At 43.6% G+C, this 20,694-nt stretch overlaps 1 protein-coding gene across 1 annotated transcript in view; it reads right to left on the reverse strand.

The window, feature by feature from the left end:
- Positions 1-17,263, reverse strand: part of RASGEF1B (RasGEF domain family member 1B) — a 33,289-nt gene extending 16,026 nt beyond the window's left edge. Inside the window, exons 1-3 of the mRNA XM_027738545.2 lie at positions 17,092-17,263; positions 3,596-3,778; positions 1,605-1,727 (exon numbers count right to left, since the gene is read on the reverse strand). Coding sequence (XP_027594346.1) covers positions 1,605-1,727; positions 3,596-3,772 — 300 coding nt within the window. The 5' untranslated portion in view covers positions 3,773-3,778; positions 17,092-17,263. The remainder of the gene's footprint in view (positions 1-1,604; positions 1,728-3,595; positions 3,779-17,091) is intronic.
- Between the last annotated feature and the right edge of the window lie 3,431 nt (positions 17,264-20,694).

Raw genomic sequence — 20,694 nt, forward strand, 5'->3', positions numbered from 1 at the left:
GGCATATACAAGACAACCTGGGAAACAGGCCCAGCCAGCATGGGTTTAGGAAAAGCAAGTCCCGTCTGACCAACCTGACTTTCTTTTACAACCAGGTGACTCACTTGGTGGATGAGGGGAAGGCTGTGGATGTAGCTGATCTGGACTTCAGTAAGCCTTTTATACTGTCCCACGGTATTCTCCTGGAAAAGCTGGCAGCCCATGGCTTAAACAGATGCACTTTTTGCTGGGTTAAAAACTAGCTGGATGGCTGGGCTCAGAGAGTGGTGGTGAATGTGCCGCATCCGGTTGGTGTCTGGTCACCAGTGGTGTTCTCCAGGGCTCAGTTCTGTGCCCAGTCCTGTTTAGTATCTTTATTGATAATCTGCATGAGGGGATTGAGTGCACTCGCAGCCCAGCAGAAAAGGACCTGGGGGTGCTGGTCGACAGCAGCTGAACACAAGCCAGCGTGTGCCCAGGTGGTCAAGAAGGCCAAGGGCATCCTGGCCTGTAACAAAACCAGTTTGGCCAGCAGGACCAGGGCAGTGATCATCCCCCTCTCCTCAGCACTGGTGAGGCCACGCCTCGAGTGCTGTGTCCAGTTCTGGGACCTCATTACAAGAAAGACATTGAGGTGCTGGAGCAAGTCCAGAGAAAGGCAATGGAGCTGGTGAAGGGTCTAGAGGATATGTCCTATGAAGAGCAACTGAGGGAGCTGGGGCTGTTTAGTTTGGAGAAAAGGAGGCTCAAGTGAGACCTTATCATTCTCTACAACTACCTGAGAGGAGGTTGTAGCAATGTGGAGGCTGGCCTCTTCTCCCAGGCAATGAGTGACAGGATGAGAGCAAACGGCCTCAAGATGTGCCAGGGGAGGTTCAGGTTGGACATCAGGAAGAATTTCTTCACAGGGTGGCTAAGCATTGCAAGGGGCTACCAAGGGAAATGGTGACTCCACCATGCCTGGACGTGTTCAAGACATGACTGGATGCAGCACTTAGTGCTCTGGTTTAGCAGACAAGGTGGTGTTCAGTCAAAGGTTGGACTTGCTGATCTTGGAGGTCTTTTCCAAACTTAATGATTCTATGATTCTATGAATTATTTAAGTATCTTCTTTTCATTTGTGTAATGTTCTGCTGGGGTGGAGGTGACACACAAAACCCCATGCATTCCCCTGCAAAGGGGCCAGCAATCTAAGCCACTCTGCAAAAAGTGTAGCAAGAAGCATAGCTTAAGCATGCAAGACATGTCAGTGTAATTCCCATTGATGTGCTTAACTCATCTTTCCAACATTTTGGATTTATATGTCAAGACATTCAGAACCCTGACAGAAAAGCAACCACTGCAGGGCCAGTACAGGATACTTCATAAACTGGAAGCACTTTTGTTTCTAGCTCATGTATTGGTAAAACAAACAGTGCAGCAGAAGCAACAGTCTTCATGGAGTTCAGGCTGAGGAGCGTGGAAATTTCACGTGAATGTCAGTGAATAAAGGGACAAATTCTAGTTGCTTGTGTCATATTTTCAATCTGTTTAATCCTGCCAAGGACTCTCTTGAGTAAGAACATTTTGCTTTGGGCAGGGTAGAGACATTTGACTGGCACTGACAGAAGTCCCTGAGATCTTACCTTGTCCAGGCCAGGCTCACTTAGTCTCTGCTGCTCAATGCACAGGTGGCAGACTTTGGCCATGAGCTCATATGGATGCATGAACAGACGTGAACTGAGAAGGAAGGTGAAGATGTACGTCCTCTGCAAACAAGAGGAAGACAGAGAAAGGGATAAATTACCAGCATTTTGATACTTTCCCAAAATGTGTTCCTAACAGATCTTTTCCCAGTACTTTACTACCTGCAGAAGAAAGTTCTGCATGTGGCTGTGCCAAAAGCAATTACTACAGAAGTAAGCACTTAGCACTGCTCCAGAATCAGTGTTATAAACTCGTGCTTGAGCCAAGTTACGCAAGATTTAACCAAAACAAGGCAGGGCAGAGGTAGGTTAGCTCTCCTATTGCACACAGCCTTATTGCAAGCTCATTAGGTGAAGTTACTCAGAATAAAATTTCAACTCATCTTCTCTTGCTCTACAGTAAACCTTTGTGAAAGCCATTACCAGGTTACATAACTCTTTCTAGCCTGATGATGGAATAACATTCATGCTGCAAGTCCAAGGTACTTAGAACATCCTAACAGAGAAATCTTGTCTGCTTCCACACTGCAAGTGAAAGTAAATACTCTTCAAAAAAGAACAAAAATAGGTGCCAGTTGACAAGATTGTTCAGTTGACTCAATTTTGACATACACACCATCTTTACTATGCTGTGTTTGCCTGTCTAACCTCAGTAAACTGCACACCATGAGCTTGTACTTCCTTTAAGAATCCCCAAATACTGCTCATTTCTCATGGCATTGCTTGTCTCTTTGGTGAAAGTGGAGAGAACCACATAGCTTAATTTTAAATAATAAAAATTAGTAACTCTTTCTGAAGTTACAAGAAAAGGCTCTTTTTATTTTTCTTCAGTTTCCATATGTCATACATCTAACTCATTGTGAGACGGATATTCAAAATATCCATTCCACTCTCCAGATTGCCAGTTAAATATCTCCAGGTGCCATAGTTAAATATCTATGGCACCCACAAGAAAGATTCTACAATGTTCCGAACCTAGGAACTTGGAATAAATGATATTTGACCAATCAGTGTCTAAATTGCTACATGTTTAAAGTTTACATTAAGTATTAGTGCACAAGCACTAGCTTAAGCACAGTCCTGTACTGCTGTTTATTCTGACCCAAGTTAAAAAAGACACTGTCTTGGAAACATAAATAGATCTATGATAGAGGCTGAATATAAGCAGGCTTATGTCTTCAGAAGGAGCCTTTCAACAAGCAAAGGTGCGGTTTCATCATCCCTCGGACATAACTAACTGCCTCCCTGTCACCTTTTGATATCATTGTTTTTTATCTTCATTTCTAATAATTATATAAAACATCTCAATGCACAGATGTGTCTAGACAGGCCAAAAATTCTCATATGACAAACATCCTACTCTCACATCCAGCCTCTGCTGATTCCAAACAGTGTGGTACTAGTTCAACATCTCCATTTCAAGATACATGTGGATTTGAGATGAGCAATGGGAAATATGCATTAAAAACTGTTTGGTTTTGGAATAAATACTTTCATCCTGTCATGCTGGTGGTCATGCCTTCCTCCTCACCTTACCTGACAGATTTTTAAGGGTCAATGGTACATAAAATCCATTAAACAGTAAGCCAGTCTAGGCTTATATTATATAAATTATTATAATACTAAATAGTATAATTTTTATATACACATATAAATACAATAAATTATAATAATAAAAATTATAAGTGGTTCACCAGAGTTGTGCACCTTATAACAGGAGTAATAAAGAATTAGACTTGCTAGGTGAGGTGAGTTATTGCATGCTACACTCACATAAAGCACACGTTTATCCTGTTGTTGCTGATCAGTCACTTGAACCCCTTCCTTAGCAATTTGATGTGACACATTCTGCTTTTCCTGCACATGTGACAGTTCCCCTTTAGGAGACGCATCAGGCCAAGCCATATAGTTAGCTGGGTGTATAGACTTACATCAGGGTAGTAATCGACATTGGGTACTAAGTGCTGGATCAGAGCTTCCAGAGACCCAGACAGGAGATTGTTGTCATGATAACAGAGCCCTCCACAGTTGTCCTCTTTTGACTGATACAGGTTCCTGTTGTAGCCACTGCTGTCAAACATAGCTGCAAAGGGAGGTGTCTGTGGCATCTTTCCCTGAGGAGACACACAGGAGAGATAAAGGATAATTCACAGAAGGTACAATGTAAGAGGCTTTCCGCTCTCCAGAGATAGTACTGCGAGAGGAAGGAAACACAGTGTCACACCGTGGGTTGCTTGCACACAGTAGTAAAGATTGTACTGTTTTCAAGCCTGTGCACATTTCTCAGGAAAGGGCCTATCACAATTGCCAGGTACTTCTTTTACAACTTGTTGTTTATTCATTGAATGACAGGTAAGGCACCAGGGTTAAGAGTTAGAAGGAGCGCACAAGAATCCTGACAGGTTGTGGGAACTCAGACTTTCTATAAAGCTTTTGGCATAATGTTCACCAACAACTCTGGGCAAATCACGGAAATAGCTACTACCTAAGAGCACCCGTCTGATGGGGAAGCATGTCACAGGCTGACACACCCCCAGCCAGTGCAGAGGGAGAAAGACTGAAGTGAAGCCCCACAGAGGTTATGTGAGAGGAGAGCCTCCTTATGCAACATGACAGCCTTGTAATTGCAATCAAAAACTCCCATTTCCCAACTCCACCCTGGTAAATCACTGCTGGGTTTTTCCAATTACACTGTGACAAGTGTGACCCAGGCTAAGCCTGACGCTTCAGCACATCTGCTCCACCTACTCTCTGAGTGGCTCTACAGACATTTGGAAAAATATGCCTGTCTATAGGTTGCTTACCAATGTTGTCCACGTTCACCAATGATATAAAAGCCAAGAGCAGACTCAGAGATCTGCTAAATCTTCTCCCCAAATTCTGTGAAAATGTGAAAAATCCAGCCCTATGTTTTCCAGCTTAAGGAAAAATAAAGCAATTACTCATTGGTCTGCATCTCAGTGCCTGTGGAACAAAAATGTCTTACCAAGGAAAAGATCAGTCAGTGCTACAGGCTGTTCAGTCATCCAGAGTAGTGGGTGGGCAGCAATGGGACTTATGACCACCCAAGATCTCTTTTAGTGATGCAGTATGTGAAAAGGCCAAGAGATAAAATCCCTCTGATTACTTGAGTGTTGAGTTAAAAACTCCTTCCTTCTCCTTCCCTCTCCCCTGCCTTCTGGGAGTAGCAGTTCTTGTCAGTTGAAGGAACGCAGGTTTTATAGCCTCTGCAGTGAGTTAAGTTCACGCCCGGTTTTAACCCCAAATATGTGCTGTTTTTAACTCTACTACAGCAGTTCCTGGGCTGTGGGTGCTAATGGGCATTCAGGGAGTGGACAGATAAACTGCAAAAAAGTACTGCACATCGCCTCCCATCCTCCCCACAACTGCGGTCCAAAGGAGGTCAAACTGAGAAGACAATATCCACAGGCTGCTGTGCTCTGTGTTGACAGAGCATGTGCATGTGCATGAGAAAAGCATTAATGCCCCTGAGCCATCATTGTAAGTGCAGATGCTGTTCCTTTTCTCTCCATTGTATCAAATCCTATTCGGCAAAAGGCTCTTTTAAAGCCCCAGACCTCAGCAGACACCAGTCTGTGAAGGCACTCCATTTTGAGAACAACTAGTGATGTGACAGCCTGGAGATAAATAGTGTGCTGCCATCTGTGTGCTCCACGATTCACAATAAAGCACTTTTCATAGTGAGCCCACAGAAGATGAGAAGCTAATAAGTTATTAGCTAGATTCCTTAGCAAGGACCTGAAGCACCACACAGAGAGCCACAGACTTGCTGCTGCTGGCAGCACGTCTGGACAATGGAGACATTCAAACTAGCATAAGACTGAGTGGTTCAGTAAGTAAACAGTAAAAGAAAGCCAAAAATGGTTGCAAAAACAGAGAAAGACAGTGAAGAGAGCCTCCTGGCCTACATGACCTGTGCTAGTCCCACCTTCCGAGGCGCCAAAAGATATCTGCATCAAAGTGGAAAGAGTAAGGAGTCCACATGTCTGAAAAGTGACATTAAACACAGTGCAGCTGTTCAACCAGTGATTCAATTCCATTCAGACCAATGAACTGGGAGAAGAGAAGAATAAAGTAAATACACGTGCCACAGTATGAGAGCAGGAAGTGCAGGACTGACCAAAGCAGGGTTTCTGTAAAAGAGAGGTGAGGTGCAGGTGAGGTGCAACCCAACCACAGTCATGCTCTGCAACAATAAAGCATTCTGATGCATAAAGACTCCTGAACTTTCAGGTTCTTTTCAAGGTTAACACAGTTTAAGAAACAAAAATTACTGAGGAGCTGACAGGCACCTTCTGTAGCATTTCCTAGGTTTTCATACTGTGTATGTAAGGCCACAGACTTGAACAAACTACTTTTCAGCCCACAAGCACTGAAAGATGTCCTGTTTTGCACCAAAAATCATGATTCTTTTCAGCTATTGTAGTGAAGTTTATTCAGTCAAAATGCAAGTGGTAGTGAACAGTGTTAACACTGCCATCCACCAAACATTTGTAGCAGTCTGATTTCAAGGTAATACTCCACAGGGAAAGTGAGAAAAGGCTGGTTTGCATCTGCAAAACATCTTGAAACAAATATTGTCACTATAAAAAACCCAAGGACACTGGTTTCAATCCAGATCTCGTATTAACCAAAACAGCCTAATTCAGGGTGAGACTAGAATCTTCAGGGCATTTAGCCAGCCTAGCCAGTAATTAGTTGTGATTTCATACAACCCTCACCACCCAAACCAGACAGGGAGTGTCTTAATCCATTGGAAAAACCTCCAGTTCCACCATATCACTAACTTCTCCTACGAGAAGAACTGAAGCAGCTGTGAATCCCCAAAGGGCTTTTCTCTGACATATTTTACATATACACACTATATATTACTGCCCAATAAAATATAAGACTTTTTTGAAGGTCATCAAGTGGTGCTTAAATTCTAATAACTAACTCCCAAACGAAATGAGACCTTTCTGAAGTTTGCAGCCCCTAACTCTCTGCATAACTATTAGTCCCAGAACCACGTGGATCCTTCTTCAGACAAAAATAAATTGGAGACACAGCCTCCTAGTGCCTCACCAAGAGGAAAGAAAAAATCATCAGGTCATTAACAGATGTACTGATTCATAACAATAAAATAAAATTGCCAAAAGGTACATATTAGCTCATTTGTTTGCTATTTCTGCAAGCTGCTTGATAGAGAGGGCTCAGTTCTGCTTCAGTGAGGCACCAAGCTGTAGTAGCTAAGAGATGTTGTGTGTGCTCTGCTTTCAGACACTGGATTTCACTTCTAAGTGAACAGGACGGGACACGTTTTCCACATGATGAAAAGGGATGATATCAAAGTGTGACAGAGATAAATATAGCATAGCCAACGGGATGATTCATACAACACATGTGCTTTTCCAGCATGACTCCTCTACCACCTTGACCTTGACTCTTCTGCTGTATTTTGTATGGAGGTTGAGACACAAAGCAGCATGCTTAGTTCTAATTAGAAGCTTCTTTAGCTAAAGCTTCACCCAAACCCTGCCTTCAGACTAACTTGAGTGGAACTGAAATTTGGTAGCAGAGCAGAGAATGGTCCACAAAAACGTGGCATTTGGAGCAGAAGTATCTTCGGACCTAAAAATATTGCTGAAAAACAGCAATACAGCATGTGTCAAGCAGGAATTAGACAAAAAGTCAGGAAATATGACTCTAGCGAAAAACATCCCAAGAGATAAGAACTGAAACTTTTTAACTGGGCTTTGGAAACATTTAGCTAGTAATCACATGGAAACCCATTTATTTCTCCTTTCTTTTCTTTTTTTTTTTTTTTTTTTCTGTGTGCAAAGAACTAACTTGAAGGAAAAAACAATGAAATAATTTCCTGGCTTTACCAGTGATGTACTCCTGTGACAGAGAAAAGTTGGTAATTCTCTGCACTGGAAAGAGGACTACAACATTTTTTCTGCAGTTAGTATCATTATGGAGAATGTGAGACCTTGGCATTAAGGTCCAAATTCTGACTCTGAGCAGCCTTTGATAAGAAAGAAGTCTCAACCTGCCCACTAACAACGGTGTAAATCGAAAGTCAGAGCCAAAGATGATGTGCTCAAAACCCTCCCATTTCCTGCAGGAGCCGAGTTCCAGTTTGGTAAAACTAAAGGAATCAGACGTAGCTTCCAGGTTGCCAAGTGCTTGTCTAAACCTCCATGTTTAGCAACAGAAAAAAAAAAATATCTGTTTTCTACTATAAACAGTGGAAGGTTGCATTGGTTTGTCTTCATTTATATTAAAGAGCTCAGGCTGCACATCAGATGTATAAAACAAAACCAACAATGTGAACAGCTTGTAGCCTTTATAGATGTACCCACTGACGAGTTCAGTAGTAGACACAAAAGGTGCTTTTAAAGCCACTGCCAAATATTTTCAGCTCCTTTGTTATGTACAGTCATCTCCCACACTATATCCTCAACCAGAAGAATGGTGCCTGAATTTTTTATAAGTCCCAAGGCAATTAAATCCCCTCAGAGTTGCTTCCCTATACAGTCAGAAACCGCTACCCACATTTAGCAGATGATTATCATCTACCATTGTTTTTATGGATGGCATCATAAAATTGAGGTATGGAAAAAAAAATTCGGATGGGGAAAGGACTACTAATACTATCAGCTTGCACCAACCTGGGAGAGTCTGAGCAAGTCAGAATAAACCTCAGCTTTAATACATAGAAAGGAAATAAGGAATAGGTGCTTGCCAGCAACATCCAGCTTTCTCTTAAGTGTTTCTGAAAAGTGTGGAGAATTTTAGGCGATCACAGAATCATAGAATCGTTTGGGTTGGAAGGGACCTTAAAGTTCATCTAGTTCCCACCCCACTGCCACAGGCAGGGAGACCTTCCACTAGACCAGTTTGCTCAGTGCCCCATCCAATGTGGACATGAACGCTGTCCAGGATGAGGCATCCACAACTTCTCTGGGAAACCTGTTCCAGTGCCTCCCCATCCTCACAATAAAGAATTTATCCCATATATCTAACCTAAATTTCCCTTCTTTCAGTTTGAACCCATTACTCCTTGTCCTATCACTACAGTTCCTGATGAAGAGTCCCTCTCCAGTTTCCTTGTAGGCCCTTTCAGATGCCGAAAGGTTGCTGAGAGGTCTCCACGCAACCTTCTCTTCTTCAGGTTGAACAGCCCCACTTTTCTCAGCCTGTCTTTGTAGGGGAGGTGCTTTAGTCCTCTTATCAACTTCATGGCCTCCTCTGGACTTGCTCCAACAGTTCCATGCCCTTCTTATGCTGGGGACACCAGAACTGTACACAGTATTCCAGCTGAAGTCTCACAAGAGCAGAGTAGTCTTTCTCTGCAGGGATGCCCTCAACCACTTCTCCACTCAACCTGTAGGTGTGCCTGGGATTGTCCTGACCCAGGTACAGGATCTTGCACTCCAATGCCATAGCTCTGTCATAGAAAGCCACCAGATTTGTCAGGCATGATGTGCCCTTAGCAAAGCCATGTTGGTTGTCACCAATCACCTCTTCGTTTTCTGTGTGCCTTAGTACAGTTCTCAGGAGAATGTGCTCCATGATCCTGCCTGGCACAGAGGTGAGACTGATGGCTGTGCAGTTCCCTGGGTCTTCCACTTTCCCCTTTTTAAAAATCGGGGTTATATTTCCCTTTTTGCAGACCCTGGGAAGGCTGCCTTGGAGCATCACATCCCCCACCAGATCCTCCCTGTCAGTGAGCACAAAATCCAGCATTGCACCTCCCCTTGTTGCCTCCTTTATCACTTGTACAAGGAAGTTGTCATCAACACATTCCAGGAACCTCTGGGATTACTTGTGCCCTGCTGTGTTGTCCCTCCAAGAGATAACGGGGAGGTTGAAGACCCCCATTAAGACCAGGGTTTGTGACTGTGAGGCCTATAGAGGGCTTCATCCACATCCTCCTCCTGATTGGGTGGACAGTAGCAGACACCCACTATAACATCCCCTGTCTCTGCCTTCCCTTTAATCTTGACCAAAAAGCTCTCAGTTGGCTCTTCATCCATTCCCAGGCAGATTTCCATATACTCTGGCTCGTCACCGATATAGAGGGCTACCCCCCCCTCCTTGCCTCCCTATCCTCTTTCCTAAAAAGCCTATAACCTTCCATTCCAATACTCCAGCCATAGCAGCCATCCCACCACATCTCTGTGATGCCAGTGATATCACATCCATACAGGCACGTGTACGTCTCTAATTCCTCTTCTTTGTTCCCCATACCACCTGTGTTTGTGCAGAGGTATATGAGCCAGGTCCTTGATAAAGCTGACTCGCTGCCTGGAGCAGCTGGAATACCTTTGCACTGCTTTGGCATCCACCCAGGCTACCCAAAACAAAAGCACACCAGACACAGAGGCCACTGGTCCCATTCCATACAGCTGTGTGTGTGCTTTGCTTACAAAGCTTTTGTTTTTCCCACTGAAAGGTAAAGTGAAATTCTACAGCCCAAGCTATTGAGAAGGCAAGAAACCTGAAAAACTCCCCAGATCAGTGTTTCATGTGCCAGCTCAAGTCTTCCTGCTCCCATTCTTCATGAAGCACTTCCCATACAATTCTCTGAGAGTGACTTCAGACCAACTTTGATTTATAATTCCTTCCTAGAAATACTACTTCTTAATTGTATCTTGTAAGAGGCAGAGTAAAAAATATTATTTCATACTCACATAGGAGGTGAAAAGAGGAGTGATATTGGCTTTTTCCTGTCTGAAATCAAGAGCAAGATTAAGGACAACTCAGAAGGAATCCACCTCAGAGCAAACTATCCACAGGGGATACTGCTGGACAGTGACATAACAGTAGAAATACGTCTTGCACAGTTGCTGGTAGGGCAAGAGAAGACCTGAGGCAGACACAAGAAACCTGACTGAGCCTTAAAGTACTTTTTCATTTCCACTAAAACAGCAGAGAATGAACAATTTTCTAAAGTTTTAAAAAAATTACCATGGCAACAATAAGCTGCAAACAAATAAGAAAAACCCCAGTAGGCAAAGAATAAACCAGGAACTGAATTTCAATTAGAAGTATTTTCCTCCTGAATGTGCATCTTTCTTGGATCTATAAATAGATCCATCTGATGATGTGGGAAGGTCAGATGCAGCACTGCTGACTGATCACTCACGTATGAGAACTTTGGCACTATAATTAAGTGAATCCCGAATGACTTGAAATTAAAGTCCTTGGATACTGAACTGCAAAAGTGTGATGGGTATGAATATATTCCTGTGTGTGCTTGGGAGCATTAGGAAAAGTGTGTGGGGATTTAAGAACGTCTTGAATTTCTCAAACTCTGCAAGAGTAGAAAAAGGGAAGGAAACGTAAACAAGTCCCTCATTGTTGCTGATGTGCTGTAAATCCATGTCTCCTGCTGAAGCACCAAGAACCAACACCCCTTCTACCCTTTCCCCACGCTCTTCTTCCGTGGGGCAGGAAGAGCGATGTGAGCGTAATGATGTTGAGGGTGGATGTGCTACAGCACTGCTGCAGTGCCAGACAAGCACTTGCAGGCAAACTACATCATGGTAAAAATCCCAAATGCAGGAAAATTACCCAGTCCAGGGAGAGGACGGGACATATATTCCTCCCAGCCAAAACACATGAAGCAATTTGTCTGTGTTACTGGACACACAAAAGCAGCAGACTTGAAACACAGAGCACGAAACGAAGACCACACATATAAATACTTTTGCAATGCACTTGTCTCTTACCACAATCTCAACACAGCTGAGATTTCTATCTGTAGGTTAAAACTGAGGAGGCCACAATTATTTAAAAAGACACTACATGAAGTGTGCTTCATCACTGACTGATTAATCTTTTTATTAAGTTCATTTATAAGTTATTTTTAATTTTATGGATAATTTCTTCATCTGGATGGCATGCTTTTAGCATTTGAATTCAAATTCTCCTGTTCTCCTATAAGTGTGGGCTTTTTTTTAGCCTTGCACATCTTTTTGATAATTCCATATCTTTTTTACCCCTGGTTTCAGAAGAGAAGTTCAAAACACAAAACATATAGGATAAGTATCTATTTTAAGTGACATGATGGAGTAGCACAGCAGTAATTATATGTCAGAGGGCAGAAGAGAATCTAGAAAAGTTCAGTCCATTGCATGTTCCATAGTGACTCCTGCAAAACGTGAGAGATTTACAGAACGAATGAAATGGAAAAAGATGCACAAAAGTCTCAGGCCAGACAAAGGATGCAATGAAGCATCACCCAACTTAAACAACAGATAACATATAGAGCTACTCATTTCTACTCAACTTTTGAGCAAACAGCTGGACTGAAAGCAAGGAAGTTTTGATAGACAATCAATAGTGAGATTGTATTAAGAAACAATTTTTTCTCCTCATCCCAAGATCTATTTTCTTTAGAAAAATTCATAAATGTCCTCCAAGCACTTTGTTTAAAATCAAACTAATGCACAAGCTGAATATGATCTCCTCAGTCTGTGTGTTAAATTTTGTTCAAAATCAAATACCATCAGGAAAGGCAGAAAATCTACTGGCTGGTCAGCACAAAGTGTTAAGGAACTGGCCACAACTGCTGATGGCAAAATTGAGAGCTTTAACATAAGAGTACAAGTATATTAAATGCAAAAAAACCACAAGAATGCTACTAAAGCCTTACACTTCTTTAACTTACTGAGGCAGTGTGGGGATTTCAGAAGCACACAGCATTTTCCTCATTGCTCCCAATGCAGTAGAGAACAGTTTTGCCATTTGCTCTTTTGGGAACAGAGGGTTCTTAAATATTACAATCATAAAAGACTAAAATCCCACCTCTCTACTCAGCCAGACTCATGTGCAGACTGGTTTGTCAGGGCTTCCATCCAGCAGCAAGGTGCAGAGCTCTACAGACTCGAGGAGGTCACCATCCCAGCCTCCCACGCTACTGAGATCCTGCTCATCCATCAGCTGATGAATTGCTGCAGTTTTGAGGTCAGGAGTTACAAGGCAAGTGAACATCAGTGAAGACTTACTTCAAAACATCACACTGTAAATCGAGTGATTCAGCAGCTGACCCAGGGTGGCTTAGATGTCCAGGAATGGGGCGTGAGGTGAGGTGGACAGATGAGACCTGTGATGACACCCATGCTATGCTATCCCCACTGGTGAATCAGAACTCTGACATGAGCTCTGTAGCTCTGTATCTACTGAGTTCTGTACTCTGCATCATTTCTGAAGCATGTTTTGTGCTTCCTGAGTACTTCAAACCAAAGAAACAGAGATTTGATGTTGTCAACAGAAACGGGAGCAGTTTCCTCAACACCATCATCACAGGAGTATCACTGAATTCATTGTGGTATTAGACTTTCACTAACCTTGGGGAATATGATCCATTTTCTGTGACACGAATGTGTGAATCTCTGTAATCCTAATCCGCCTCAGGAGATCAAGGCCAAAAGATACACCTTCTCTATCTGCATGGTCAGTAGCTAAGTGTGGATCTGAACCATCTCAGAGTGATAACCAGCTTCATCAAGAACTCCTCACATATCCATTCACAGTCAGCAGAGAAAGCATTATTTCAGTGCTTACACCTGGCAGCTGGTAGTTTGGATCTGCTTCTGACTCTGCTACAAGCTCCTCACGGTGCTTTAGTCAAGTCACTCAGTTTCTCATTACCCCATTCCTCTGTTTGACAGTACAAAGAGGGATAAGTGTGGGGTTGTTTCCTTTCATTAAGTACCAAGATCTTTTTTCAAAGGGGGTACAGAAGGTGTATCACATTATATTAATGCCAGAAGCACAGTAATAGCCTTAAGCATGAAGCTTTCTTGATACAGTTCCTTCTTCAACCCCATCAAAGCAAGACACCTTCTGAATCCCAAAACTGTTGCTCTTTGCAGACACCCATGCTTGGCCTTTTGGTGAAACCTACCATATGTTTCAGAAGAAAGCACCGTTCCCTTTTAAAATCATAACAGGCAGCCAAGTTATAATTTACAACAGCAAGCTGCAGTAGTGTTAACTAACAGAATTTAATTTAATTGGTTCTACCTACAACCTCATTGCCAAATGTCTCTTTTCTACTTAGATGATGCAGAAAAAATGCTGGTTTTAAGGGCAAAAAATTCACATAATTTTTGTTATTCTATTTGCTGAGACTTTATGTTTACATAAACAGTACAGAATTTTTACTGACATTTAAACATACAGCAGTTTGAAAGCAGTATATTTACATTTTCTGCAGTAGAGTTACTGCATTTAAAAACGCACCACAACAAAAAAATACACTTTCCACTGTTTAGGTTGAAGATAAAACTGGATGGTCCCACTCTGGCAGTTAAGAAAGGAAATACATCAGTATACTCTGTATCTGCATCAGTTATACTTGGCTCACAGCCATTTATATCTAGGCTGAGTATCAGTCAGTGAGTATCCATCAGGTTTCTAGACCAGAGCTGGGTCTGAGGTACAGAGGACTCATAAAACAGTTGTCTCCGATCAGCTTGACTGACTCCTTGGGAAATCAAAGAAACTCATAGCCAAAATGACTGAAAGGGGCTTTTTCCCTAGTCTAGGCAGGCCATAGCAGAAATCTCCTCCAGTCACATGCTGCATCTGCTGCTTTGTGTCAACCTTTAATACCCAGCAGTTCCCATGTTCGACTGAGGGTGGACCCTTGGGCTCTGCAATCCACGGTCAAAGGTTCCTTGTCCCGAAACAATTACACCTATTAAGTCAACACGCAGTAGGTATGCTATTGAGCAAATGTACACCAGTTTGGGTTGTGAAAAGATCGTTACAAACATGGCCTAATAGTGTCTGAATCCCTGCAGGATGTTTAAGGGAGGATCAACTCGCAGTCCTGACGGACAAGTACTGTCAGTTCAGCACACTACACTCATGCAGAAAGCACCTGGCCTTTGTATCAATGAGAGCAATTATCTCAGAGAACACCCCACTCCCCAGTCTGACTCAAGCATATTTATCCTCTGTCTTATTCCTCGTGAATCTGAATGTTTCACTGTGCTGGCTGATGCAGACTCTCAGCTCCCAGGCTCATCTCTCTACTGGCATGTTTACTGGTATTTCTGCCCCATTTTCCAGATGTGACAAGACACAAGCAGAGTACCTGGCCCCATGGGAGGAGCAGGTGACCTGGGGAACATTTTACTCTGGGGAGAAGATGCATTTTAACGAATTGAAACCAAAACAGTCAGAATGCATGGATCTGAGTCATGCAGTGCTATTCTAGAACCGCCTAGGAAGAGTGAGCTGGACTGTTGCAACGATCCTGCACATTTTCCAGTTAAAAATACAGTCATACTAAATACCATCCATTCATGTTCCTCACTGTAGTGATTTAGTTTTTTTAATAGTACTTCTTACAGCAGCTAGAATAGAGGAGAAATTAGCAACAGCTTTCAGCTAGTCTTTGCCTCCTGTTTGTATATTTTGTATTGTCCTTGCTGCAGCTGCAAAATGCTCTCTGGAACTTTTGTTTACAAGCTCATTTTCTAGCAAAGTGTTTGTTGAACAATGTGGCTCAGTCCCTCAGACTCATGCCAAGCAAAGGGCACTTGTCAGTGCTTGCATATACCCCTGTATATCTACTAACATTTTGGAAAAAATGTTTAAGTATGTGCAATCACAAATTCTGCCTCCTCCATTGAAATGCAGGCATCCTGTTCCACCCAGCTCGAGTACGTGTCATAACACCAGACCCTTACAGTGATGTAGCACAAACTGGCAATAAGATCCACACATAGCTCCTTCCTGTCTTCACCCCAAGGAAAACTCACTTTTTAACTATACTGAGTTACAAAAATAAAGTTCCATGTTGTCAGCTTTTTCAGTTCTTATTCCTTCACCGATAATGCTCCAGTGTTGAATTGTGCCTGTCATTTCTGACACGGTGTGACAACAGCTTACCCTGCAGACCATGAACAGGTACAGTGACTCTGCATTCCCAAAGGACTGTTTAGATAACTCATACAACTGGAGCACAGGTATCAACACAGTGTGCTGTCCCCAAAAATCTCTGCAGAAAGAAACCATGAAGAATGTAAACCAGTGGGGATTCACTGTACCATACAAAAAAAGCAGTTTACTCTATGTGTGGCACCACTGTGAGCGAAACCCTCGCTAAACCAGTACTTCTTTTTACAAAGATTTAACAAAACCTACAATGTCCTGTTTCGGTTCTGCCTGTTTAAAGGAGTGATATTCCCATATCGTTATCCAAAATCAGTGCTGGGTCTTACCTATTAGTTCTCTCCAGCACATCTCACCAGTTAGCTACTTGTCTTGAGTACATTCAGCTTTGATTTTCAGCTGATTACCAGCTTCTCTCAAAGGCATCTCATTTGGAAGCTGTAAGATAAGCGTGGGGAACCCATACCTCAAAAAGCTATTGTCAGCTTTCAAAATACAGAGACAACCTAGAGACCCAGTCCTGCCTGCCCGAGTCCCAACTTCCCACAGATGGCATGTTATCTCAGCCCACCATGGCTGTAATCTCACCGAAAGCAACCCCCTCAACATTCCTCGCTTAGACGGATAGCCGCCTGAGGTACAGAGTGCTTCTTTGTTCCTGGCTCTTTTGATTTTTTCAGGCCATTCTTGCCCTTTGAGAGGAGTCAGCCCTCCTCCGCTCTATTCAGGGGAACTCCGCTGAAAGAGTTCCTCATCCCTCAGTGCTATATTTAGCTTAACGCACAGGCAGACAGGGAGGCACTGGTTGTTAGGGCTGCCTTAGTTTACAGTCCGCACTAAGCACAACATAGGAGATGTAGCTGACAAGCAACACATTGGTCTTGGGTCATTTAACATCCGCGACTCTCCTTCTACCCCTGAACTGCTGCCACCTCACACAGCACAGGAACCTGAAGTTTTACCACAGTCACACGCAGCAGATGCCCAGCAAAAGACAAACCCATTAACACCCTTAGGTGACACCACACACACACACAAACACACACACACGCATCCTGCCCACACACCCATTTAACGCATCCTTACAACACAATCTGGTAAATTAGTGCTTTTTCATCCTTCGCATCCAGGAAAACCAGCCATCAGTTGAACTGACGATCTTAAGGAAAAACCGGGAAAGCTTCTCCAAGGATTACAGCCACAGAAAGATCAAATCGCGTAGTTTTAGGACCCTGTTCCATCTTACTACAGGGAAGAGGACAGGGAGAAGGACCCAAACACTGCACCGCCGACTGCTTTTTCCGCTGAGTAGAAGTCTCTCTCCCCTCCCCAATATGCTGATCCCTCAGAAAAGAGCAGCCCGGAGTGTACAGAACTGGGTAGCCAGGAAGGAGATTAAACCTCGGGAGAAAAGAGACCATCCTGCCGGGGCTGGCAAGAGGACAGACGGATGGAGGGATGGACGGACAAGACTCACGTTCGGGTACCGCAGACTCACGAACTGTACCTGGAAGCGGCCGCAGGCGCTCCCGTTCCCAGACGCTGCGCTATCGCTCTCACGCACTCATGGCCCACAGCACAGCACGGTACAGCACGTCTCGGCTCGGCTCCCCACGGGAATCTCCCGGCGGCAGGCGGAGCGCCGGGAAGCGCCGCTCCCCCGCCCCGCCCGCGCCGCAGCGCCGGTGCCGCCGGAGGAGGCGGAGCGCGGTCCCGGCCCGCCTGGAGCCGGCCCTCGGGAAGGCAGGGGATGGGTGCCACCGGCGGGCAGGTGTCGGAGGTCCTAGTGGCAGGCTTGACCTGAACTGGTGTGCGACTGGCCGCTGCCCCGCCGGCCCTGCATCATTCTGCTGGTAGCGGTCGGAAGAGGATGCTTAGAGATGGGCAGGAGCGGGACACACACGCACAGTGCCTCCCCTGAGCAGTCTCCCAGATCGTATTTCCAGCACAGCCGAAAACTTTGGATTTCCTTGGATTTCCTCAGCTCGGTGCTGTTTCTTCAGGAGGTCTCTCTTTCCAGTACTCGTCTAGCTCCCCCGGCAGCTCATCCACAATAATCTTCGAAAAGGATTCTCACAGATCCACTACAGCTCCCCACCCACTGTCGATCCTTGTAGGTCCCTCCCAACTCAGAATATTCTGTGTTTCTGTGATTCCTTGTTTTCGCTGCAACTCAGTTTACAAGGTTGGATCTGGTATCCCATTGCTCATGCATGGAGTGACAAACACTTTGCTCCTGTGTGCTCTCTCCAGAGCACTCTGAGTTTTCTCCACTTCATGCATAGCATTCTCAGTCACTGCTTACTTTTCCAGGCTGAAAAGTCCAGGTTTACCCAGTCACTCTATGACCAGGGTCCAAATCTCTGACGATCCTTGTTACCCTTCACCAACTTTTATGCAATACTTCTAAACCTTCTGAGGTGAGGGAAATGAGCTGCACATGCACAATTCAAGGTGCAATTGAAACTCAGATTTAGGGAGCAGTGCTCCAACTTGCCCTGCTTTCCAATCCTTACTCTCGTTTCCTGATCTATGCTCAGTTTTCTTGTTTGGACTGCACCTGGGCACCAAGCTGGAGTTACTCCTCAGAACATCCAGTCAAGGTATTCCAAGCAAGTGGCAGCAGCCAGGTCAGAGCCCCTGCTTTACATGTGAGGCTTAGCTACATATGTCGGATCTTTCACTAATTGTAGAAAAAACTGCCCCTGGTAGTTGAAGCTTGAAAGACAGGTGCCTCTAGCTACTATTTCTACATTCAAGCATAGAAGGAGCACATAAACCTGACATCCTTTGGCCAGAGGATTTTGTGGGCTGCCACACAATCCTGCCTACCTGCATTTCCATTTCTTTAAATACAGTATCTAGAAAGAAATACTTGTAAAAACTACTTTTAAAGTAATTGTGCTGGCAAGATAAGTAATAGTAAAGGGAATCCCAACACAAAGGGCCTTTGTGCACACAAATCTCTTTCTAAAATTGGTTCTTAGAGGTGCATGTGATCTCACTGTGGTTCCTAGAAATTACTTGCAAGTTCTGGATTCACACAAACACCTGCTGTTTCCCTTTGGACACTGTCACATACGATATGAAGCATAACAAAAGGACATTGCAATGTTATTTCTGAAGGAAGATTACACAATGCCAAGTCAGAGGTCACAACACTTTCTCACATATCCTGGTACTTTTCCCATTTTGATGAATATGTCAGAGGACGGTGCTACATATTTTCCTTGGGTTCTACTCTGTGGTGTTTCTACCTCCAATTCCTCCCTGTGATGGGTTTCTCAATGCAATAAACTACTTAGCTTTCTTATTGTTGTTTACCCCCACAATTTTCTTCATCAGATAACCCTTGTTACTACGCATACAAGAAATCCACTGGAAAAAAGATTTAGACTTCATCCAGATAAAGTGCTTCCTCCTTTTTTTTTTTTTTTTTTACCCCTCTTAGTTTCAAGGAAAAAAGTTGTTTTTCCCTCTCCTTGTATCCTGTGTTCTCACACAAGATCTTGGACTAAAGTGGAAATATTTTACCGGAGTAATGGCATGTACAGACGCATTTATCCTGGTTTGTTTTGGTACAAGCTGACAAGAGCCAAGGCAGCCTGCGGGCTCGCTGGCATAGAGGACTCCCCCAGGGGAGCGACGGGTGGTGCACTGAACGACACCGTGTGTGAATCAGCACCCCTGAGCTGTTGTGAGACTGGCAAATGCTACAGCTCAGCGTGGGCTGTAGTCAGGCACCGTGTTAAGCGAGGGAGGAGGTATTTTGTCTGCTGTGCTTGGTGTTGCTCAGGCCACATTTGCAGTAGTGCAAGTGGTTATGAATGATTTGGCATGAGTTGAGAGGGGTTTAAAAAAACTGTGAGGAGTTAAGAAGTGCGGTCATAAGCCAACGCTTCAAGCGCGTAACACGCCTGGTCTTCATTGCTCAGATGTTTTGCTTATTTATTCTTCCCATTTTGATATGGTACTCCTCACAACAGCAATGCAGATTAAGGGAATTAAGCACAAAAAAAGCCAAAAAAACTAGATGGGGGATGATCTAAACAATTAAATCAATGCCCACTAAACAAGTTCTGTGCAGGCAATGTTCTCCTAAAATCCAGGCCTGTGTCTCATGGCTGGATCTGATGGCATGAAACCCATCTAGGCTGGGCTTTAACATGAGACCCTCCACCGTGCCAGAAATACAGGCTATGGGCTTGGACTGCAGATCAGGTCTCTGCTTTGCTTGGGCATTTGAGCTGTGGAAAATTTCATCCACAGCCCCATCTTATCTCCATTATTACTATGAAAACATATTATTGGTCTGCGTGTGAAAATGGAATGTGTTACTTCAAAACAAACTGGATTTTAGGAGAGAAATGATTTTTCTATCTGTTAGATTTGTGAAATCTCTGGGCAAACAAACTAAAGTTCTGGCTAATTGTAACCAGGCTCCTGGGCTTTCAGACCCTCTCCAGAAAAGGCAAGTTGAAACAGCAATGCCAGTTATCAACTGCTGAAAAAGGAGGAGTTTTAAAAATTCAATACTTACATAGAATGAAAATGCATTTTTTTTCAGCACATTTCTGTTTACTTTTCTGGTGACTAATAGCTGAGCTAATAATCTTAAAATCAACATATTCATCTATCCAGTGTCTCTCTAAGACACAAGAATTTGAAGTTATAAAGAAGGCAGAGGGGAGGAAGCATATTTAATGGCATCAGATAACTTGAGGAAATGAAGCTTTAGAAAAATCACCAAGCCTGGGAATACTGAAAATAGAGTTGTTAACTCCATGCAACCTCTGTTGTGGGCTAACTTCTGTTATGCAGTTGAAAACCTGTGTACTGATAAAAGAACCTACACCCTCCCCATCTCTGGGTTTATCCTGATCCCATGCTATGTGCCCCAGCCTAATACTCATAATTTCCAAGCGATAAATCAGGAACCATTTCCCTCAGTTTACTCAGTAATCTTTCACTGGTCATGGAAGCACAGTCTGTAAAACAGTTAAATGACGGTGAATTTTAAACATAAAGAGAGAACATTCTCTCTTGTTCCAGCAAGTAACTATCTGGACAGTTCTCTGTCAGAGCAATGTGAAACAATTGGCTAAACTAG

Source organism: Pipra filicauda, unplaced genomic scaffold (assembly GCF_003945595.2).
Source record: "Pipra filicauda isolate LSUMZ 115617 unplaced genomic scaffold, ASM394559v2 scaffold8_size5757611_pilon, whole genome shotgun sequence".
NCBI lineage: Eukaryota > Metazoa > Chordata > Aves > Passeriformes > Pipridae > Pipra > Pipra filicauda.